We start from the raw sequence: 25168 nt of genomic DNA on the forward strand, positions 1-25168 counted from the left end.
AAGTGGGAGGGAGCTGCCTCCTTGCTGAGGTTTATACAGCTGAGCTCAGAGGGGACACAGGGACCATCTGTTGATAACTGCCACGTAGCTGAAGAACTGCTACTCTGCCACCTTTGAAAACTCAAATGCTGGAGCTGCACCAAAGCAGCGATGGTATGATGTGGCTTTATTGAATTCATAATTGAAGTAAGAATTTAGTTCATAACCTCTTTTTTAAATAGTTTTGAATGCTACTTTCCGTGCTAATAAGAGCAAGCTAAATTTAAAAGCCATCCTCTTCTGTCATAGCTACAGCTAAGATCAGAAATGCTGGATGTGTACGGACCTTAGCTAAGAAGAATCAAGAATTTATATCATTTGCGATTTGGTTGTAATAATCATCTCACTTTTAATGCATTCTTAATGGTTATTATACTTCACTTTTGTAGTCTTTGGTTTCTGTCAAACTAAATGTGTCAAATCAAGTGCTTCAGTAAGCATGTCTGCGAACTTCCTATTGCTGAAATGAGCTGCAGTTGTGTTAATAAATAAAATAATACTGTGACATTACTTGTTTTGGTAACTATCTGAGACTGAGTATACACAATTCTCATCTAATGTAAAAATATTTGATATGGAAACAGTTTTAATACGTGTTAGCCACCTTGAAATTTAAATTTGCTTCTTAGAATCCAACAAAAATATTACAATTTTAAACGTATGAGAAAAAGGAATGGAATGGGATTAGCTGTCCAGTTTAAATTGATTTTGTAGACCTGTTTCATTCTGCTTCTATTAACTAGTCCACAGCAGTGATAAATTTTCATCACATTGGCCAGCAATCCCCCAAAAGCTGAGCAGTGGAGTCTGTAGCCCTGGAAGTCGAACAAGTGAGTCATGCAGACACCTTAACAGAGGAAGAAAGCCCTGCCCTGACGATGGTTGTCCTGGATGGTTGTCCTGGCTGCAGACATGGTAGGTTTCAGAGATGTGACAAAGGCAGTGGTCTGCTGCTGAGATCTCTGCCTCATCAGTATGGTTTAATTGCATTCTTCTATTTCTGTCAAGTTGTTATCTCTTTTCTTGGTTTCAGGAGCTGTTTGTTTTTTTTCTTTTCGGGTTTATTTCCAAACGGGACCACTCCAGTGAGCTCCAGCTGTGAACTGAGGCTTCCCTGGGGGTGGGAAATGATACACAGAACTTAAGGAAGGTGTCTGATCCTCACTGCTGCAGAACAGCAGTGCATATGTTGCTTTGAGATGAGCAAATTTGGGTGTATGTATGTCTGCTGAAAGCTGTTCACTGAATGCCTGCCCTTAGCTGAACGCATATCCTGACTTCAGCAGTACGAGTACAGCTGTTCTGAGTGGGGCACTGGGGGAAAGTTATCTGCCGTCCTTTGAAATACATTTTATGTTTTAGTGTTGATAGCTGTTGTTCAGATTGGCAAAGGCTGAGGGCATGTGGTTATCATTCCCGTGCCTGTGATTCTGGCTGCCCCTTGGCTCCAGTCCGGCAGACAAAATACAACGGAGATAGGAAGGAGAAAGTACTCCTGCAACTGGGAAAGTAGGAAGCGAGGAGGAAAAGGAATGCATTGAGATGTAATAACGCCAGGCTTCTGCGTGTGCTCGGTGAAGTTTCCAGAGCAAGGCGCTGCTTTAGGCTGAACGCGCTCTGGGTTCTGGCACGGGCCGGGTTCCTCTCCGCTCCATCAGCTCACTGTCACGGCACTATTATTAGGCGGTCGCTCCGCGTGTGTCATAAAGCGACCGAAGAGCTGACGGGGGCAGGTTATAAAGCCGCCCCGCTCGCGGAGCATGAGGCAGCCGCTGCCAGCAGCGCTCCGCAGCCGGGGGTGAGTGCGGGGCCCGGGGCTCCCTGCGGCGGGGACCCCAACCTGTGCCGGCCCCGGGGCTCTGCCGCAGCCCCCCTCCTTTTCGCTTATTTATAGCTCCGCGGTGCTTCCAGCCCAAAATAAGCCCGTCGGCCGGGACTGCTGTGCGGGGTGGGGAGGGAGGGGTGAGCGGGCAGGGCGGCCGGGCTGAGCCCCACTCCGCGCCGAGGGGCCGGGCACGCCGAGCCGCTGCGGGCCGGGGCTGAGGCGGGACAGCTGCCGCGCCGCGGGGCGCGCCTGGAATGCGGGCGCCGGCAGCGCGCCGCGACTTTTATGGAAAGTTGCAGCGGCGGCCGCAGCCAAAGGGGCGATCCGCAGCCGTCACCGCTCCCGCCCGCTCCGCCGGGACTACGCCGAGACGCAGCGGCGGGGCAGCGCTCCCAGGTAAGGAGCGGAGGGGCTCCCGTCGGCCCGGACCCTTCGCCCGGCCGCGGCTCGACGCGTCCCCTCAGAGAGCGGCGGCGGAGGGTTACCCGGGCACCGCGAAGCTCCGCAGAGCTCTGCGGGAGGCGGCGGAGGCGGAGGGCTACGGGAGGGGCACAGTGCCCCGCGGGGCCGCGCGTGCCGGGGCCGCCGGCTTTGCTGGGCTTGCTTTGCTCGGCTGTCAGCGGCATGCTGCTACCGGCTGCTGCGCTTCTGCTGCCGCTGTAAGGCAGCGTGGCTCGGAGGGGAGGAAATAGTGCGGTCCTCTGACCGCTATACCGACGATCCGTTACCGGTTTTGGTTTTGGGGGTATAATAAGAGCTTCTGTCGATGCAATGAGCGCTCGCGAAGATAACTGTGAAGAGAACACAGCGCCGTTCTGGAGGCAGCCGGAGTGCTGCTGTGCGTTACACAGCGGCGCCGTTACCCTGAGCTCTCTCAGAAAAATGCCCACTGAAACGAGATCGTGACATAATAACTGGTCCTACAGGAGGGCCACGTGCACTACGAGATAGGAGAACACACCTGGTATATGCAGAATGCCCTCAGCGAATTACAAGAGCTGGGCACACAGTTCAGGACATTTCCCCGAGTAACGCTTTCTCCAGCCGTGTCTGGAACGCCGCACATGGCGTTGGTCAGATAATCCAGAACCAACAGTGCGTGCACATTCCGCTTTGTAGTGCTTAGCCGAGATGGAAACGAGATGGGGAAAGCTATGGTGGAGCTGATGGCTGCGGAGGAGCAGCTCGGGGGCACTGCTGTCCTTGGTGAAGGCATTGCCCTTGGACCAGGGCTCAGCAGAGCGGAGATGGTCAACGGAGATCGCTCTGTGGGGTGGAGGACTGTTGAGGGAGTTGGAGAAGCAGCGTGTAGGCTGTGTGCTGTCCCCTGAGATGGGAAGAGCAAAATGCAGCTGCACCTCGTGTGCAGCACTCTGTCCCACATTTCAGCGCCCCGCTCTCTGTCAGTGACGACAGCAGTTGAGCTCAAAGCTTAGGGTTTCTCTTCAGCTGCTGGGACACAGCGGGAGCTGGAGGAACTATGGCATGGGGCAAAATGTGGATTTTTCTCTCAGGGATCTGACTTCACAATTTCCTGCATCCCGTAATTAGGATCAGCAGATGTCTTGGAACATGCAGTTGTGGGCCTGAAGATCTCACCATCTTTCCTATGCCCCCACTTTGTTTAGGAGTATATTGACCTCATAATGGCCCCTGAAGGGACCGAGGAATTAAGGGGCACTCCTCCTCCACAGAGAGGGACTATTTTATTATTTTTAAACACAGCAGCTGGGCTGCATGGCACTGTCACGTTAAGGGTATTTAGAGTTGTGTAAACAGGCATTTACAAAATAGTTTCTACTAAATAGATTTTTATAAACAACTCGATATATCTGCAGAGACTATTCTGCTGTAACAGGAGACTTTCAGAAAATGTTGAAGTGCAACAAATTGAAAGAGGGAGGAAAAGACTGTAGGTGGAGTTACCTGGGTAGGTTTTTGGTAAGACTGATTAATAAAAAGTCTTTAATCATGAAGAGTTCATGAATTAAATACTTCTGAGTGGAAGCACTGGCTGGGCAGCTGGTGTTAATTGTCATAGCTTGCTGGCTGCAGAGGAGCTGATGGTTTATACCAGTTCAGGACCTTCCCCTGTGCCCGATAATTTTAGAATCTACTTCAGTATCTGTAACTTAGTACAACAACTGCTACTGTCATACCAGAGAAGTTGCAGTAAGGACAGAAATGGTGAGCCTTACTCACCTTCCCCTCCTCTTTCCAGTTCTATTTAATCCTTCGTTAAATACTTTAGCATTACGGACTGTGTTTTCCTCTCTTAAGTGCTTTTGGCTGCAAGTGCTAAGTTTCCAAGTCTCGCAATATGGTTTTCTTATATAATGGAGTCTTCCCTGCAAGTGGATCACAAAGAGAGACAGATGGTAACCGTAACTTAGACCGTGCTGCAGAGGGCTTATTTATAACTCACAGTAGCCAGGAAGACGGCAGGGGGGCCTCCTGACAGGAGGAATCACAGAGCAACTAGACAGCTATTTTAAGTCCTGGCTTCGTACTCCTATTTGTAAAGAGTAGGAAAACACTTGTGTTTCACTGCATCTCTCACGTGAGGATACTAATTGCTCCACTGAAATAGAAATAAATGATATTTAAGGAGGTAGATTTGGGGACTTAGAAGCTATCAAACCTCTTGTGTCCCCTTAATGGTTTTAGTTTGCTCACTTTTGGAATATTTTGCCTAGAGTAAGGTTTTAGGAGGTCTGTGTGAAAAGCTGAAGTGCAACGATCATAACAAATTGAGATATATCACTGGAGCTGATGGCACAGCCATTAAGAGTGTGCAAATAAGATGCTTGAAAACAGACAATCTTTTTCTCTGTGAAGACCCTACACTCAGACTATTTCTCACCTGTTGCCTAGTTTTCTAAACACTACTGTTTTTGTACTAAATTTTGACTTGAAACTTTTGAGAGATGGCTTTGCATTACAGCCAGTTAAGCCACGACATGGTGCCTTCTCTTCCATTCAGTTCCTAAGGTAAGACCATTGGTCAAATATTGGAAGTCAAATTTTCCTTCTAGAAAAATCTTGATGAAGACCTCTTCTAAAGATAGAACTGCAGTCTAGCACTTTCACTATTAACATGACCAGACTTAAAATCACATAACACCAGACTTAAAAAAATCTCCTGAGATAGATCTTAATCTTAGGGGGGGAAATGTGGAAAAAGAATGATGTGAGCGGTGTGATGTGAGTGCTAAGGTGATGAGATTGGATGGGTGAAGAAAATCCTTCACTGTTCGGTCAGAGTTATGTTCAACACTGTAATCTTGGAATTTTCTGAGTGGAAATCTTTGATGAGGAGTTAGTACATCTTTTCCTGAGATATGCTGACCTAGTAAAATAAAACACTAGAATGAATCTTGAGATTCTGAACAACTTCATAACAGGAGGACAAATGTGTTCTGAAGTAAGTACACATACAAGTAGACTCCTGTTTCCCTAAAGAATAAGCATTGCTTGTATTGAATACTCTTTTCCATAAAAGTTGCTATTGTTAGAAAATAGCATGTCAAATTTTCTTGGACAGGAAAATTACCAAGTGCTTTCTGCAAAGCTATCAGTAGATTATGAGGGAACTATTCCTCTGCCACTTGTAGGCTTTCAGACTTCCCGAGGCAACGTTCTGCTGCTGTTCCTGTTTGAGCTACAACTGACATGGAGAGGGATGAGGGGCAAACATGGGCTGTATCATGTGTAGTGAGGTCCTACTGCTTTACATCCATATCTTTTAGCATCAAAGGTGGAGGCAGGGTGACTTACAGCTGCAAAATGTGTTTGAGCCAGCTGGCTAACCCACAAGCACATTAATAGTTAGGTGATGCCAAAGGATTGGAAAGTGACCTAAAGAAAGAGGAGATGTGGCAGTATTCCAAATGGCAGAGATGTATCTACCATCTCGAAGGCCCACAACAACTTAGACTGGCACATTTTTGGAAGTTCAAACAGCAGGAATGTACAAAGATGTGGTGCACCAGGCCCAGCATTACTGGCAGGCGAAGAAAGGGATTGTCCCGCTTTTCTCCACACTGGTGTGTCCTCACCTGAAGCAATGCGTGCATGGTCACCACAACACAAGAACACAAAACTATCAGAGTACATCCAAAGGAGGTTTGTGAAGGTAGCAAAGGGACTGCAGGGCAAGATACGTGAGGAGCAGCTGAGGTCCCTGCATTTGTTCAGGCCTCGGCAGAGGAACTGAGGAGAGGCCTGATGGTGTGCAGCTCCTCACAAAGAGTGAAGGGACAGCACTGAGCTCTGCTCCCTGTAGCAGCAACAGGGCCCGAGGGAACAGCATGGAGCTGTGTCAGTGGAAGGTGGGCACAGCACCAAACCTGATGGAGTCCAAGGAGCATTGGGATAACACTCTCAGACATAGGTTCTGAATTCTGGGTGATCCTGTGTGGAGCCAGGATGATGATCTTTATGTCCTTTCCAACTCAGTTTATTTGGTGATAAGGAGCATTTCTTCCTTACTTGCCCTTTTTTAGAAAATTGTACATTTGTTTTTTTGAGAGTAGGTCTCTCTGCTGCCAGCAATCTTAGTGATGCTGTCAAGGGCTTCAGCTACTTAGAACTATCAAAACAGCTGATCCAAAAGGTCAAGAGCTAAATTGTGTTTTCATACTCATAATCTGCTTTGTATGATTAATTCCACATAATAAATGAATCAGGTTTTCAATCAGCCATGGTTTTCAAGTGACTTGAAGATGAAGCCCTATGGATGGAGTATGCTGTTATGGTGAAGGTTAGCAATAATCCTCTCAGGATTACTTTAAGTGAAATGGAATCATTCCTTGTGAGAGATTAACTTTGGGCTTACTTTTCTGCTCCAGTCCTGTATTAAGGCTTCTCTCAGGCCTGTGTAGAAGAATGGGGAAGCCAAAGGGTCTTAATTAGTTTTAAGTCATACTGATTATTGGATATCACTTACATGCATGAAGTATATATAACATAAATGCTGTGAGTTTTCAAACGGAATGTATGGAGTTGCAATCAAAACAATTGATCACGCCTCTTTACCAGACTTTCATAAGGCCTCTTTTACTGGACAGAAATACTGCTTACCTCAGTAATGCCTTCCTCATGCCATCGCAGTGGATGTCAGCACAGTGAGGTGGTGGATGGTGCATTTCAGCAGTAGTTACAGCAACAGTGGATCCCTTCTGCTGGTGGAGATTTTTATGACCACAGCATGCAGGCTCTTGTTCATCACTGGCACAAGTGCACAGCTAATGGTGGTGACTATGTTGAAAAATAGAGTTTTGGAGCTGAGAATTTGTTCTCTCAGATAGTGTCATAGTGCACTTTGTGTTGGTTGTCATTTTCATAGAAATAAATAGGAAGCATTGCTTTTGGAGCAACCAACATATATATGGCCCAAGACAATTCCCTCTTCACTCAATGCAGCCCAGGCAAGCCAAAAGATTGGACTCCCATGTATACAGGGCCCTTAGGACCAAGAATGATTGAAAACTAATCTGCCTTTCTAACCACAACATTATTGGAATATGCTATTGCTCATCTGAAACTAAGAAGGAACTTATGTTAAGTACTTCTATGTTCACGTATTCACAAGTGACAAACTGAAATGCATTCTATGCCCATCACTCTACAAATAAGGTATCTGTCAGTCTGATTTGGGCAATGACTTTACATACTCCTTTGAAAAGGAGCCTCCAGCTGTTGAAGCTGAATTTCCAGAATTCAGGATTTGTTAATCATGGCAGGGTTTGGCAGCTAAACAGCCATATTTCATATACGGTGACTGCTCTGGCATAGATATCTCAAGACATCTCAGAATCTCATTCCATCTGTATAGCTAAATCAGCACCAGCCACATTTTGTGTATTTAATAATTCCTAATGCTAATTATTTTAATGCCACATAGAAATTGTAGTCTGTTCGTAATTAAGAATGAGAGAACTTTCAAACCTGTCGGGGCTTTCCTTGAGGTAGCAGGAGAAAGGGCATCAGGAATAAATTGTCATACATTAAAGCAAAACAGATTGTGCTCCACATTGCCACAAAATACTGAAGGCGTAATAGAGCCATTAACATGTTTCATCTATTCTTCATAATCATTACGGCTTTATTTAAATAAATTTGATTTTCACAGATACCAGCCATGATGATCATTCTGATTCAGGAAACCAAGTGTTTTCTAGGAACAGCTTGCTACAGTTTTGCCAGAAATCTTTAAGTCTTAGCTACAAAAGTGTCAGTCAGTTTAGTGCCTACCCAAAGGCTTCTGTTTTAAAACTTCCGCTGGAAGAACACGGAGTGAAAAATGCTTACACCAGGTGATGCAGAACAAGCTGTTCGTGTTTTCCAATGAGCAGTTATGTAGTCTGAGAACTAACTGATAGAATCAAAGCACAGTTTTGTGAAGCTTCACTTCCTAAATCAGTTATAAATAGGATTACTAAATGACTACCATCCATGCGCTAAGGCTCTTGTAGGTCTGAATAAAGCCACAATATAACTTGTCTGCTCTCATTACACCCCAGTCACATTCAGTTCATTCATAAAGTGATGGTTTGGCCTCCAGAGCAGGGATTGCTGCCATTTTTGGTCACATCTTTGTGTGACACGGCTCTTATGCTATCTTTAGTACCAGATAATTTTTGTTGCTCCTGAGATTTTTTCTCTCTACTTAATAAATAGTTTTCATGAGTAATTCTTCCAACGGAATGATCACATCCCATGTTTGACCCCTTCTGAACTGCATGCATGTAGTATGGGGCAGAGGAAAAAAAAAGGTTTTGGCTGTGCTTTTTCTCCTCTTACAGATCTGTTCACGTAACCTCACAAGGTAAGTCAAGATGCAGAACTTAGCTGAAGCATAGCTTCATTCTCTTGCACACCTAACAGCAGTAGGAAGAAAGCACTGCTTCTCTACTAAAGCTGTACAAAAGCAAGGCAGCATCTCCAGCAGGCTGTGCTTGGCCCAAGTGCTCTGCAGACTTCTTGCAACCTGAGCTCACTGGCTCAGACATCGGCCTGAAGCGGAGCAGCAGAGGTGCAGAGTACATTCCTTTCTGCTAGCACAGGATTGAGAAAAACAGTTTCGTAACAGCCAGCCAGGGCAGCCAGAGCTTGGCTGAGAGCTCTGACTTTCTTTTTAAAATGGAAATTAAAAACCAATATCTAGGACTATGTAGGGGGGTACGAGCATGAATAGTGAATCATAAGCTTGTTCTTTTAATTACTGTTGCATACTTAGAACCTATTCATTTCTTCGTGAGCCTCCAAGGACCAAATGAAATTGTGATACATCAGTTTCAGCCCATGGAAACTTATTTACAGGAAGATGGTCATGGCATCATTTAAAAGGAAAAGAAAGGAATATAACTAGAACTGTTTCTTTCAGGTAGCAACTGAAAGCAATCTTAAACATACCAGGTGCAGAGCAGAATACGGTAACCATGAATGACATTGCACAGAAAACTGAGGTATGTACCAATTTTAAAGTAATCAAAGTAACGTAATAATTTACAATTGATGCTTGTAAAGAGGGCAGTTAAAAACAACTGTAAAATACAGTTTACTGTCAGTCTGGCTATTACTGATTTTATTTCAAGACAATAGAAGGATACTTGAGAGTACTTTAAGAAAGACTGTCTGATTTGATGAATTGTGGGAAACATTCTTACTGGTATTAAAAATGAATGAAGAATGCAAAATTAAGTTAACAAAATATGAAGAAACTTCGAATGTCGGCAGAAATTCAGGCTGCTTAAAACCTTTCTTCCTATGCCTTAATAACACTGAGTGGCAGGAAGAAAAGTAAAACATCATTACAGTATCTGCTGTTGGTTTAGGTGGAAAACATGAAACAATTTTTTTTCAGCTAGTTTTCTCAGCATTAACTGTACTGACAAAATTTCTGTAGTCACTGCATGGAAAACATTGTAGTACTGCACAGTAGGCACTTCTCTTAAGCATTGGCAAAGATGTGTTCATTACCTTTATCAGTATCAGATTCCTGCAAACTGGGATCTTGACCCTTTACACCATAAATTCACTGGATGAGTTTCTCTGAATACTAAGAAAAAAAAAAAAGCACATAACATACTGGAAGTTTTAGATGAACTCATAGTACCATTATTTAAAACCATTTATAGATGCAGAAGAGTTGCAGGACACACACGGGTTCTATTACGTGTCTGTGTATTTACATTTATTTTAACTGTGGTGTTAGGGGTATAGGAACCCTCTGAGCGTTCATGATTTCTAAGCAATAATACAAATCCATATATAATGTTTAAACCCATAGTAATAAAAAAAGTGTGCATTTGTATTTTTTTAATTTGTATTGCTCATATACTCAAATATGTGGCTCTTCATCACAGTTTTTAAGTTTGATATAGTGCTAAAATTTGTTTAGGATATTTCAGTATTTATTACTGTTTAGTTATGAACAAATACTTAATAGATGATGGCTAGTGGCACAGAGTTCATAATCCCAAATGTACTTTTATGTTCTTACATTCTTTCTGATCCAATCTGACTACTTCTGTTCATCTGTTTCAACTTTCTTTTTCTTATCTTCATTTCTTCTATATCTTCATCAAGATTCTGCTTTCTTCATCTAAACCCGTCCAAAAGTCCTATGTGCCCAAGCTTCACAAGGGTGATGTAAAGGATAAATTTGAAGCTATGCAGAAAGCAAGGGAAGAAAGAAATCAAAGGAGATCTAGAGATGAAAAGCAAAGAAGAAAAGAACAATATGTTAGAGAGAGAGAATGGAACAGGAGAAAGCAGGAGGTTATTTTTCTTTGCAAATCTTTTATGTTATTTTAATGTTCAGTATTGCACGTGAAAGTATTTTCACTTTATTTTAAGACAGTATTGTTGGAATTTTATTTAAGGTGTAAAACAGTTTACTTTCTCTGTATTCCATCAACCAGATGAAAGAGCTGCTTGCATCTGATGAAGATGATGATACAAAGTCATCTAAGATAGACAAAGGTTATGTGCCTAAGCTAATAGGTAAGAGAGGCTGAAGTTTAACGAGCACATAATGCACTAAGCAAGTACTGGATCTCGGTACTGAACTGTGTGTTTCACATTCACAGGAACTGTTAAAGGCAAATTTGAAGAAATGGAGAAGCAAAGGCAGGAAGAAGAAAGAAAAAGAACGGAAGAAGAAAGGAAGCGCAGAATTGAACAGGATATGATTGAGAAAAGAAAAATTCAAAGAGAATTAGCCAAAAAGGCACAGGAGGTATGGTACTCTGGTCAAAATGCAATACAACTGTAAACGAATTAGAAAAAAAAATTATGATTTTCTAAATTATCTTTAAGGTAATGATTTTTTAAGCTTGAGTTACAGACAAAAGCAGGCAGGCGTGAACACAGTAGGAGTAGGAGCCAGGCACAAGATGGGCTCGTAAGCACTTACACAACTTCCTAAACGAATCTGGAAATATTTCTTTTGTTTACTAACCTTTACTATAGGCAGTTTTTGCTTATAAATTAATTAGCGAGTGCAGTTCAGTGATAGATAAATTGAGGCAAGCAAGAAGTATGCAAATGACCTTGTCAGGCAAATATATGAAGATACTAATAAACTAAAAATCATGAGAATTCAAGTCATGCTTTATTCCTTTGTCACTCTGTGAGTTCTTATTGCATCTACATGTGAACAGCCTCTAACTTTTTTTTGACACCAGCTGAGAAAATCTCATCATTTGTAAAGTTTAGCACTGGAGCATCATATTAAATCCCCTTTCTAAGTTTCCTTCAGTGCTGCAACTACTGCAGTACAAGTAAACACTGAGATAATAGACTAGGACCATAAGATTTTATTTTTTTTTATAGCAAAAAGATGGGAATATTTAATTTAGGATTTTTTTTTTTCAGTATGAAGAGTGGTTTGGCTTTTGTAAGAAAAGAGAAACAGTACTGCAGGAGAACTCAGTTTTCAATAAGAACTTAGACAATATTTTCTACTGATACTTCCAACTTTGTTACATTTGCTGCTAAAAGTACAGTTTTATATGGCATATATTTAATTTACTTTGAATGATGGAACTGTATATCATAGAGAATTTTAGAAAGAATGTCACTGTATAAAACTAACACTATTAAGACACCAAATACAATAGATGTTTTGCAGGAAGTTGAGGGGAAGACAATATCATTTAGATCAGAAATAATGTCACTATCATGTTCTGGTTGTTGGTTTTTTTTTGTCTGGTTTTAAATGCAATTATGGAATACTCACATGAAGAATGAACACCTAAAGCACTTTTCTCTGTTCACCACTGGAGTGTTACGAATGCTGTAGCATGCTTTGTGTACAATGCCACGTTTCCTGTTTCTCAACTTGCTAACCTTTCTGAAATATTCCACCAAAGGTTCAGTCATTACCATCTCTGTGAATTTAAGTGGTGCATACATATCACTGACACAAAAAGCAAACAAAAAAATCCACTTCTTTGTTTGAAATTCTAAGGCAAAGAGCCAAATTAATGTAATCCTATGAAATTCTCATTTAATAGATTGATGACTTTAACAATACGGGAACTGAATCAGCAGCAGAGGTAATCAGCTTTTTTTTAAAGAAATGTTCACCTACGTTTTTATTCACTTTGCTTTATTATTGTAATATGGGCTGGGAAAAATTCAAAAAGGGCACAAGTGTTCACTGCTGTTCAACCAAGGACCAAAGAATTTTTTAAAGCACGCAGAAGTGTTTATCTGCACTTACGGTCAATTTATTTAAGTGTTAGAGTCTGAAGCATGAATGATATGTTGAAGGGTTCAGAACAAAGCCACCAGAATGATTTGAGGCATACTGACAACAATACTCTAAATCCTCTGGCTTTGGAAAGTACCCTCATAAAGCTCTTTGCCTTATGCTTGTCATTTAAAGGGGTTCTGTCAATGTACTGAACAATGGACTCAGCTTCTTGGTAACTTTTTTTTTCTTGTCAAATGAACTCATTTAACATATGGGTTTCTATTTTAAATCTTGCCAACAAATATATTGCTTGAAGGTCCAATCACCTGTAACTAACACAAAATCGCATTCCTATTATAGTTAAAAAAGAAAACAACACACAACCAAAACCTAGTACTTGTAAGTTATTCAATAGTGTCCTTGCTATCACGGTATCTTATCTAAAAACAAATGGGTGAAGCATATTTTGGCAAATAATTTATGAAAATAATTTTGAAGCTGTGACATCCTTCAAAAACAAATTAATCTGCTGGACAGAGAACTTATTTCTAGAACTACCACCTCATTCCAACCATTGTATATCTTTCACATAGTAAGCAGACTGCCACTATAATTTCTACATATTCCAAATTCCACCTGTTCTTAACCAAATAATGAATATTTATAAGAAACAGTTAATGAAAATATGTAAAGAAATGATACCTTGCCAGCCATTATGTTTAAAGCATAATTCAGTATTGATGTTCATTACTTATTACAAGAAAATTAATGACTGTCACAGGCAGATAGATTTATTCTTGTTAATATTCAGTACAAGTAATTTTTTTTGAACTTCTGGTGCACACAGATAAAAAAACAACAGTTTAAGACATAAGTTATGTAGAAATTGAGCTTTATGAAAATATAATAAATTTCTTTCTGGACAGGAAGGGGATGATTCACTACTGGTTACAGTAGTGCCTGTAAAACCCAACAAAACACCTGGGAAGATGAAATTAAACTTTGATAACACAGGAAAAGAAAGAGCAGAACAAAAAGGCAGACCAGATGAAGAAATGAAGCTTAAATATGAGGAACAAAACCAATTCCTTAAGGACACCAAGTGCCTTTCATTTCACACGGTAAACCATCCATCTAAAAATACCTAAGCAATAAACATATATTATTTAGAAGGTAACTATTACATTTTTCTTTTACAGGGTGAAAATCAAGACAGTGAAACACAAGCATCTCTGTCTCCTGGTAAGCTGAAAGTAACTTTTGAAGAACTTGAAAGACAAAGACAGGAAAACCAAAGGCGGCAAGCAGAGGTAGAAGCAAAACAGCGTTTAGAAGAGGAAAAACGTGCCTTTGAAGAAGCCAGGCAGCAAATGGTAAGTACGTTTTGTACAGGTCACTATAAAATGTTGACAGAGGATTTGCCTTTCCATTCGCTCCTGAACCTGATTCTTATTGCTTAGCTTGATTTCAAGCTGAAAATTCTGTCATCAATAAGTTTTGACATAGCTGCTTCTCACCTTGGTTCCAACTCACTAACCATATAGGCATAATTCTCTTAATGTAAAAGGAAAGTGTTTTAAAGTTGTTAGCAATCTTATCCATTTTCGTATCTGCACTTCTTAGTACCTTAAGCTCATCCTCAAGAAGAAAATTACTTTTCTATTTTGATCATAAAAAGTACTTGATATGTTTCAGCAACCAATTTTTATGAAATAAAAATAGGAAAATGTAGCAAAAATATTAAAAAATAGTAATAGAAAATGCTAATTCTTATTCCGAAACTTATTTTATAAATATAATCTACTGTGTTTTGTTTTGTTTTTTAATTTGTTTTTATGAAGAAAAGGAAAGATAGGTCAGCTGCCTTGTAGGCAGTGGTGTAAATAACAATGTACTAGAAATTACTAGATTCAAAACCACACTGTCACTCACAGTTCCTGTTTTATATTATTTGCAAAACTCTCTATTTCTGTTATCATAAGAGACTTCTTTTAGTTCAGTTATGAACAGACTTCGCTATAGACTGTTCTTTGATCACGCTAAAGGAAACATGGACTTAGTACTAGTGTTAGATACACCAGATACTTCAGTACTGTATTTCCTCATTTGACTGTACTCTATTTGCAAAAGCTTTATTTTGAAGTTCTCTATTTAAGTATCTTTCCACTATACAGTCAAACATTGTGACTTTGTTCATTCACATACAACAAAGTTTAATGAGTCTTGTTTTTTCACATTTCAGGAGATATTTAAAAATACTATTTCTAGGAATTTGCTAATTTTAACACTAAAAGAACAGACTAAATATAAATGACCATTCTTAGACAGACAAGATCATTATACTGACTATATTTCAAAAACAAATTGCTACTCAGTGGAAAAACGAAACAAATCAAAAATAACACAGAACCTCAAGAAAGCTGAACTTCTGAAATTCCCAATTGGTACAAACTGGGAGGGTTCTAGGCTCAGGCAGATGCCAAAACCATAGTTTAATTCTCCCACCCCAACCTCCCGCCCCACACTTCTTGTCCTTCCCCCACCCTTGAAAAAAATCACCTAACCATTCCATAACAGCAACCTTGGCATTACGTCAATAATGCTCGTTTTTGTTTCTTTTGGAGTAGGGATATAAGTGAAAGAGAAAAGAAAGTGAAGGGGAGGGAACTTTGTGACGTCGCTTTAGTCATTCTAATTGAATCTTTCTTTGCAGCTACCACCTTTATATACGTGCGTTAATTAACCAAGTAATATAAAAGTGTGACAACTGAATTTACAAATTCAAAAAATAAACAAATCACCGCTGTGGTCTTTTTCTACTATGCAGTTATATCTGGTATCGGTGGTTGCCAAAATTTGGAGTAAAAAGTTTCCTTAAAGGAACGGTTCAGCAGTTCAATTCCTCCAATTCTTTCTTTTTCTTTTTTTTTCCCTTGTGAGTTCCAAATAAAAGCCCTCTGTAATTTCCTCAGCTTTCTACCCAACATACCAGGCTTGCTTGCAGTATGCAGATAGCTGAAGTATCAATACTCTTGACAGTTTCCAGTCAGTTTCCACCATTAAAAAATGAGGTACTCCATGATATGTTCAGAAGATGGTTCATTCTTTTCTTCTTGCTTGCAGTTTGCAAACAATGGGTTTCTCTCAGCAGATTGTATTTATTGGAGATAACAAACAATGAAATATCTCACTTCTCTTTCTTCAGTGGTGATTAAATGTCTAAAAAGAAAAGAAACAGAAACGTCAGTCTGGCTTAATAAAACATGTTAATTTACTTTTGCTCTAAAACGACAGCATTTATTTAAAAAGTAAAGTGCATTGGTGGAAAGAATTTATACATAAATAAGATAACTCAAAGGTATAAAAGTCAATGGAAATGATGTAAAGAAAGTGAACAGGGAGTGCCTGTTTACAGAAAATAATACAACCCTGAAATTATGAAATAGATACTTAATTGTTCATCCTTTCCCCGATAAGACATCGTACTTCATATTACACCTTAAAGCAAATTAAATAAACATAGAAGTTCAATATGGGATTCTGAAACACATTTCCTTTATCTCTCTACTAGTTAAAATGAAGTTTAAAAAGTTTCTTATAGGGAAGAAATTGTCAATATAGAATCATAAAATCCTTAAGAGTTGGGATGGACCTCTGAAGGCCATCTGTAGTCCAACTCCATTGCAATAAACAGGGACACCACAGCTAGATCTGGCTGCTCAGGGCCTTATCCAGCCTTGCCTTGAAGGTCTCCATTTTTTCTCCAGGAGAAAAAAGCATTTGTAAAAGATCAGAAAGGAATTAATGGACTATTTATTTACTATTCAGAAAACATAAGTTAAAAACATCATCCAAGCATTTTCTATATGTATTTGTGGGTTTTTTGCTCTTCATTTTCTCTAAAGATAAATGAAAGTGGCCATGAAGAATCTGAGAATTCTGGTAGAGAATTCCGTCCTGGTAAACTCAGGCTCAGTTTTGAGGAGATGGAAAGACTGAGGAGAGAAGAGGAAAAGAGGAGAGCAGAACAAGATGCAAGACGACGCATAGAAGAAGAGAAAAGGGCATTTGCTGAAGCACGGAAGAACATGGTATGATACTTCGTTTAGTATTTAGTTTATTATTTTCCCTCAGTTTCCGCAATGAAAGGGAAAAGTTTTAAATACAGTTAGGAATACGCTTCAACTCCTTCATTAATTACTTTACCAAGCTATCTATTAGAAGGTAAACTAATCAAGGTTCTCCACCAAAAATCATCAAGAAACTATCCTTCCTCACAACAAACCTAAAAAAAGATCTCAAATGAAAACCAGATACTGTTTCCAACTGCTAGTGCTACACTGAGTGCAACAAACATGGAACGCAAAATATCTTCAGAAGGAAGTTTTTGGTTTTGGCTGGGTGCAAAGGAGAAATTCCTTTGTCTTTAGCTGCTCTTCCCAAGTTGATCTCCCTACATTTCTTACTCACTTTAGTATAATAAATGCCATACTAGAAAAATGCTCACTGCAAGTGCACATTCTGAGGTCATCTGTGGCCCTTCAGGAAGGAAAGAATGAAAAAACTGAAGTCAGCTAATCAATGTTTTTATTGTATTCCATTACTTGTCCAGAGAAAAAGAAAAGGGAACTTGTGGAATTCACTGTTACAATTCTTTATATGGAACACCGACCTGGAGCCGATCCTTGTGATATGCAGTGATAAAATTTGAATTAAGATTATATCAAAGATTGATTTTCACGGAGCAAAGGCTGACATAGTGACATTATTTGAAAACAGAGACAGATGCCTAACTTCAGAGGGTGGGAGCAGTAGTACTTACACAAAACAGCATAGAGTCTTTCACTGTTTATTCCAATAAGTTCAAGTTTCAGCAGGCTTTTGGATATAAGCCAGCTACTTATTGGTGGATGTTAGGAAATACAGTGTTAAATTAGACTAATACCAACTAAAATGCAAGTATTGTATTCTTCAGAATGAAGGGCAAGACATACCACGAAAAACTGTGGGATAACGCATTTATCTGGCAATCTCTTCCTACATTCCCCTGTGTGGTTTTAGTGGGAAAGACCAACTGCATGCCTAATACTTTTTCTTTTTTTCCTTCATAATTCAAAGCGATGCTTGTGAAGCAAATTAATGCTTGATATGGCTTTTAGTACTGTTAGCAGTGCTCCCTCTGGCTGAAAATTGGGCTGAAGACAAGATCTCTACTCTGAAGGACTACCCAAAAAATTACGACATAAATTTATACCTAATTTTGTACTGGAAAGCAAATATTGAAAATAATGGCTATCACATGTTCACACCTCTGAAGTGGGAATAAAGTTCCTTAAACCTCTAGAAAAAGCGGTGCTACTGGACTTCTACCATTCTAACCCTTATGAAAAATCAGTGGATAATCCAAAGGAAGTAAAGCAAACAAACAGTGCACTGCCTTCTGCTTTTCACTGCTTTCTTCACAATATTTTTCTCTGCCTCTGTGTAACAAAAGCTTAAGTGTCCAGGCAAGAAAAGTCTCACTGATTAATCAAGGCTTAATCCATTAGACGCAGCACAGCCTGCAACTGTAACAGCAGACTGTGAAGATGTTCACTAATGTAAGAAATTAACTGGAGACATTTTCAGCATATACCTGATTGAAAAAATTTCTGTTAATTAACATCCTGAAAGAGCACAGTGCTTTCTTTATTTGGAATAGAAATTACAAAACTGTTTCCCACACATACACGGTACAGCAGCAATGTACTGATGTGCTTTTTAGCACTGTAAGAACAGATTAGTCATTCAGAATTACTAAAACCTCACACTCGTTTTAAAAGTTTAAATTGTTATTTTAGAACCTCTTCGTGCTTATCCATTTTAACTGTTTTGGAAAAGTAAACACAAACAAAAGTTGTAACACCATTGCTGAGAACCACAAATCCTACTTCTACCTCCTTTTACAAGGACCTCCCATTCACATTTTATTCTGCTACATTTATACTTCCACACCTCCCTCGATCAACATGGATCCCTTTCAGACTCAAGCATTCACTTCCCTCCATCGTCAGTTGCTTTCCATTAGTAACTACATAGAGAACCTGTCTTGGTATGAACAAAAAGCTCTTCTATTTTGTATTGATCCCTCATTGCCCACTGGAAATTGGCTGAGCTGCACACCATTGCTGTTTCAGGATGGTTTCCCACAACTACCTGTTCCCAGTTTGTAGAAATCAAACCAGACTAAGCCACAGTCTTACTTCACAGAACAAGGATGAAGTAATATTTACTGAACTCACCGCAAGAGTTACACAATTCAGCTGATATATATATATATATATATATATTCTTTTTCTTAAATCAGGAATAAATTGGCTTACTGTCTTTTCATTACTGGCTCAAAGAAATACAGACAGATGCGACTGTTTGGTCATAAGCACTTTTTTTTTCTTTTTCTTTTTCCATACAGACATCTTGAATTAATGCTTCTCATTTCAGGAGCATATGAAAGATAAAGAATGAAATCAGAAAGAGACTTGCAGTTTTTTATTGCCTTAGCTGTAGTTAGCTCCTAAAAATATGCAGCTCTGCATTGTTTTTGCTAAAGGAAATAGTTTACAGCTTCATTTTTTTGACTCTACTTCTCCATGACACAATTTCTACAACTACACTTGTATTATGCAAAACGAATGAAGAATGGAAGGAATGGTGGGGCTGAAGTCCAACTGACAGCTTACTCAGAGGGAAAATTTGAAGGAAATCTATAGTGACTAAGAGTATTTGATGGAGCCAAAAAAAAAAAAGAGAAAGAAAAAGACAACCATAAAAACTATTCTAAGAGCAAATAAAAACAGAAACAGGGAAAATAAGTCAGGACAGCAGCATGAAGAAAGGTGGCACAAACAGCTGTAAAAGGTGCAAATTACAACAGCAGTAAGTAGCAATAAAGGAAAAAGAGGAGTACCAAAGCATTTTATATATATGTTAAAACACTTTTTCTTACTAAAGCTTTGGTCCATTAATCCCTTCTAGAATTTGGATAATGGCTCCTATTAGGAATGCCCAGAATTTAGGCACATTGGGTGCCACAGTGTTTGCCACAAGATTTTCCAAACATGCACTGACCAGATAGTGCCAAAAGCCATGATCTTTGTGCAGTTCTAGATCAGTATTTGACCTCATCTCACACCTTGCAGCCTGCTCTTGTTGCGACAAGCTCTGTTAATGTGACAAAATAAGTTTATTACATAGTTACATGCCTAAGTAGACTCGCATGGGTTTTTACCTAGAACTTATTTGAAAATCTTCCAGTGAAAGCCAGACTGCCATGCTACCTGGCCTTTGTTACAGTGCAGCCCTCAGCAACATAGCAACTCCCAGCTTTAACAAACATTGTTGGATCCAATATTTGTTTCTAGATTTCCTGCTTTTGGAAGTAATTAAGAAGTGCTTTTCTGGGGCTTTACTACCCTCTTATGAACTGGTCAGAAAAAGAAGCAATCTGCTCATATAGAATGGCCATTAATGCCCAGCCAGACTGTGTAGCCTGAGAGAAGGACAAGGAAAGAAGGAAATCCTCACTACAATGAATTGGCAGCATCATTTAGTATCTTCCATTCGCGCACAAGTTTCTTGCAGAAAATTCTTTTCACTTAATGCTTATTAACAATACCAGAGAAATATAATGCAGTTTGCTTAGAAGAAAGACTATAGATACTTCAGTGTTAAGGGCAATGTAATTTAAACACTTTGTCTAAGGACAGACTGTGGAATGAATGGGAATTAACAGCTTCTGGTCCCAAAGCTGCATTTAGAGGACATCCTCTCCAATAATCTAAAATGCATTTGTATAAACATCTTCATCTCCATTATAAAAAGTTTAGTGTTGTAATAAGAAAGGGCTAAAGCCAAACAAAACCCCCAATACACATTCCTTCTCAAAACATGAGGGCAATACTTGTGCTGCTTCAGGTACCTTCAGGATGCATCACTAACCATCTGAATTCCCAGCAGGTGCTGGATGACGATGAATCACCAGAAATATTTAAAACATTTTCTCAAGAATCTCTCATACCTGGTAAACTGGAAATTAATTTTGAGGAGATGCTGAGACAAAAGATGGAAGAGGAAAAGAGACGCACGGAAGAGGAGCGTAGGCAAAAGTTGGAAATGGAAAAGCAAGAATTCCAACAGTTGAGACAAGAAATGGGAGAGGTTGGTATATGAAAATATGTGCTAAGTGTGCTCTGAATAAAAACATGGTATTCAGATTTCAGAATTTAAGATTTTAACTGGAAGTTTCTTTTTAGGGGATTTTAAATCAGTAATTCTTTTCTACGTGAAAAGAATGAAAAACAAAAGTATCTTTTTATAACACTGCATGTAACGTCATACATTCATTTAATTTTTAATCTACAAGGACAACACTTGTATCCCCTTGCTACCCTTAAAGTAAAAAGGATTTCAAATCTGTTGTTTCAGTACTTCAGTTCCCTGCAAATTCGACTGTGTTAATTAAAAAAATATATGATCTTTCCAATACTGTGAAAATAGAAACATCTAAATTCAAAATTAAAAGATGGGGGAAAAAAAAAAAAAAACCAAAATTCCTGCCCTTTTCATGGAAGCGCTGTGTTAAATAATTTGGAAAGAACTACAGTGACCTCAAGTTGTTTCTAGTGAGTGTATCAAGGATTTGAAGACTGCCACAGCTGATTTTAAGAATCACACACAGAATTCGCCTTGCATACCAGATGACTGGAACATCACATTCATGAAGTGTACACCAATTTGATTTGGTTGTGGGTGGTAACTTTCAGAACATGATTCCCTTTTGAATATTAGAGGATGACTTCTGTTTTTTTTTTTTTTTTTTTTTTGTAAGCAAAGCTAGAGCCAGTAATAACGGCTTCAGCTTGTGAGCTTTGCAAGTACACTTTGAATTAAGTGCTGGGGAAGAAGACAGACAACTGAAATGCATACTTTTACTGCCATTAGAGGTCATAAAGTGATAGAGCAGGATATTAGCAGTGTCAGACGTAGGTTGACTACAGCATCCAGAAACATCACTTCTTTTCCAGCCATGGCATCCTGAAATCTCATCTGTTTTTTTTCTGCAAAACCAGAGAAAAGATACTTTAAAATTAAAGCTTAAAGATGCTACAGACTCAGTAAAGTCCAGACCACACTAAGAGAAGTTATTAGAGGGAAAGAAGTCTTTGAGGTGAAATAACTCTCAGCTAAAATAATTGTTCAATTACTTTAAGTTACAGCAATCCGTGGGGAGAACAGGTAGTGAAAATAACCAGGATATTTTCCATCTTATATGTTCTGTTATTTCTGAACAGCTGGAAGAAGAGTCTGAAACTTTTGAGCTAAGCAAAGAATATGAAGAATTAATAAAGCTAAAAAGAAGTGGCTCTATACAGGCAAAGAATCTGAAAAGCAAGTTTGAGAAAATAGGACAATTGTCTCAAGAAGAAATACAGAAGAAGATTGAAGAAGAACGAGCCAAGAGAAGAGCAATGGATGAAGAAATAAGAGAAAGGGAAGCTGAAAAGTTTCAAGAGGTAATTTATATTGTGTGTTAATGATTTACTCTACTAGCACAACTGAAGATGGCATCCCTAAGAGAAACAGCACCAGTTGATCATGAATCATTTGTTCTCAAGCAGAGATCTATTTTTCTGCTCATATTTCAGTTCAGCACCTTAACAACCTGCTATCCTGAGGTGCTAAAGCATCCTCATTTTTGAGTCTGTTCTATTAATGTTCACGAGTTGCTGCTCCTTCTGAACTCTTAATTCATTCTTCACCATATAAATTATAAGCCTCATAATGCCCCAAGAGGGTATGCAACTTACACAGAAAAGGAAAATCTTTAGAAAATATTTTTTCTAATACACTTGAAATTACTTCTGCAAATATTTTATATTTCTATCTCTCATCTTCTCCTTTCCCTCATCTACTCTACAATAATTTTTAACGTCATTAAGTTGGTCATTTTCCAAAAGCACAAGCACAGCTGAAAAACAGTCCACAGAGCAGAAAAGACTTAATTGGGAAGGCCTGCAGAAAAACTTCTCATTAAAATATTAGACTAAGGTTCATTGACTGAAATGCTTTTGTTTTTTTTCCCTTAAAACTTGCCATCTCAGAATCTGAGAAATTATTAAGAGAATTCATTTTAAATCTAACATTAAATAAATCTGTGGGGAAAAAAAAACAACAAGAGGGCTCAGGATGGCTTTTTGCATAGTTAAAAGTTACAGAGTTATTAAGCTCGTACTATTGTTATGAGTGTTTAAAAAGTAAAACATGAGTAATGTGCTATTCATTTTTTTTCCCAAGGATGATGAGGTAGATGTGAGACCAGCCAAGAAATCCGAGGCTCCATTTACTCATAAAGTAAATATGAAGGCACGTTTTGAGCAAATGGCAAGAGCCAGGGAAGAAGAAGAACAGAGGAGAATTGAAGAACAAAAATTACTACGCATGCAGTTCGAACAAAAAGAAATTGATGCTGCATTACAGAAGGTAGAAATTACAAAGTACCTTTTCTTCAGTCCTCAGTATCATTTAACTTGGCATGTGATTAACACTGATGGCAACAATGCCAGAAGTATAAAAGGAGCATTACACTTATATAAATTATTGCATGTGTGATTAATTGCTTTTGAATTTTTCATATTTTGAAGAGCATGAGAAATGTACTGCAAGGAGACTGCGGTTTCCTTTGAAAATTCTGAAAATGGAGCTGCTATTCGTGCCTATACTTTTCCCTAAGATACCAGCTTCATTAAAGCAAAGCTTAGACAGCATTTACTGCTTGTTCCATATTCAGAATGTTATTTTCTAGCAAGGATAGGCACCTCCCCTTCTGAAAAACAACAGCTTTTCTGTAGTCAAGTATGTTACTAGCAGTCATGCTGCTATTGCTACACTGAAAATTCTAAATTAGATTATTTTAAAACAGAAAAGGGAAGAGGAAGAAGATGATGAGGGAAGCGTTATTAATGGTTCTACTTGCGAAGATGACGAAGATCAAGCTCGATCTGGAGCTCCCTGGTTCAAGAAGTCACTGAAAAACACATCAGTTGTTGATGGGGAGCCAGTGAGATTTACAGTTAAAATTACTGGAGAACCAAAACCTCAAGTCACATGGTGGTTTGAGGGGGAAATGTTGCAGGACTCTGAGGACTATCAATATATTGAAAGAGGAGAAACCTATTGCCTTTATTTGCCTGAAACCTTCCCAGAAGATGAAGGTGAATATATGTGTAAAGCAGTCAACAACAGAGGCACATCTGCTAGCACCTGTATTCTCACCATTGAAAGTAAGAGTTAGTGTTTTCATTTGTTTAATCTCAAGTGCTCTTCTTATATCTTTCCTATTAAGAAAACTCTATTAATCTCTTTCTCTTAACCTTTTTATTTTCTAGCTGATGACTACTAATGCTGTACTTTAGCTGGAATCTTTCTTCCCCTCAAAACTTTCTTACTGCATCATCTCTTTTTCTGATGGGGCCAACTAAAGAAAGCAAGGATATGCACTGTTATTCCTGCATCAGATATGAATAACCTTCAAGTTGTGTGAGTGTCCAGGTTCCTTGCTCAGTACAAAATTTAGTATTGGAGGCTAAAATGAAGGAATCAATGTGTGAAAGATCAGCTAAAAGGAAAAACTGAATGATAGTAGTGCTCCCACATTTGAAGACCAACTGTCGTGTAATGGTATAAAGCTAAATACACAATCTGGAAACTTTTGTAGTAGTGTAAATCTACTGGTATAGTTGTGCATGAACACTAAATATTTAAGCTGTTCTACTATATCCCAGAGGCATAGAACTGGCAAAAGGAAATACTTATCAATGATTTTTCAAGATCTCCAGTGTATTATTTTTGAACAATAAAAGATTACATATCTGCTCACTTTTGTTGCTTTGTGGTTCAAAGAGCATTAGTTTGGTGGCTGTGTTCTTTTTAAATGGACTTGCACTTCACCTCTTAGGCTTTTATCAACCCATGCAATTGGTAATCCAAACAGCAAAAACAATCTCAGTAAGGCTTGCAGTAGTCACTAGAATACCAAAATCTGCTTGTAAAAATTCTACTTCCATTTCTTAAAAGACAGAATTCTTAAAAAAATGAGCCAACAGTTGATGGGAAGCGTTTCAACATTCATTTTCTTTTGATGCAATGAATTTACTGCTGCACGATGCTTGCTTGAGGCTAGCACGCTATTTTTCAGTAAGATCCCTTTGGTATCAGTGCTAAAGCCATTGTGCTAAACCCATCTGAATTTTTCAGCATGAGCCTCTTTAAGAGTTGTTTTTACAAACAAGCCACATTTTCAACTGATAAGCACACACACTATGCACCTTAGCATAAGACATAGTGAGCTAGAGTTATTTAAGTTTATGGAATCATTTAATAATTTTAAGGCATTTTACTATGGTCGACTGTGCTGACTGCACTTAATACAGTTACCTATGGAAGTCACTCTTTTGCCTCAATAAGAGATGTAAAATTAAGAGAAATCTTGAAAAAAAATATAAGCTACACTATTTTCTGTATTATTCTAAGAGCCATATAATTCTACTTTCATGTGGGTGATG

At 38.9% G+C, this 25168-nt stretch overlaps 1 protein-coding gene across 9 annotated transcripts; it reads left to right on the forward strand.

The window, feature by feature from the left end:
• Positions 1 to 1735: 1735 nt before the first annotated feature.
• On the forward strand, positions 1736 to 24482 carry NEXN (nexilin F-actin binding protein). 9 transcript variants are annotated; one of them, XM_065740589.1, is made up of 14 exons: positions 1736 to 1837; positions 9252 to 9333; positions 10457 to 10648; positions 10792 to 10873; positions 10960 to 11108; positions 12388 to 12429; positions 13496 to 13690; positions 13769 to 13942; positions 16475 to 16660; positions 20562 to 20765; positions 21899 to 22120; positions 22902 to 23087; positions 23527 to 23887; positions 23993 to 24482. In XM_065740589.1, exons 2-14 carry the CDS (start codon positions 9307 to 9309, stop codon positions 24004 to 24006), a joined length of 2034 nt encoding a protein of 677 aa, XP_065596661.1. In that variant the 5' UTR covers positions 1736 to 1837; positions 9252 to 9306; the 3' UTR covers positions 24007 to 24482. The 9 variants fall into 9 exon arrangements, with proteins under 9 accessions (XP_065596661.1, XP_065596704.1, XP_065596687.1 ...); XM_065740580.1 differs by lacking the exon at positions 1736 to 1837 and adding an exon at positions 2142 to 2260; XM_065740598.1 differs by lacking the exon at positions 1736 to 1837 and adding an exon at positions 2144 to 2260 and having other exon boundaries at positions 20565 to 20765.
• Positions 24483 to 25168: the final 686 nt, after the last annotated feature.

This window comes from Cyrtonyx montezumae, unplaced genomic scaffold, assembly GCF_038088225.1.
Source record: "Cyrtonyx montezumae isolate F1298 unplaced genomic scaffold, pur_monq_1.0 scaffold_1, whole genome shotgun sequence".
Classification (NCBI taxonomy): Eukaryota; Metazoa; Chordata; class Aves; order Galliformes; family Odontophoridae; genus Cyrtonyx; species Cyrtonyx montezumae.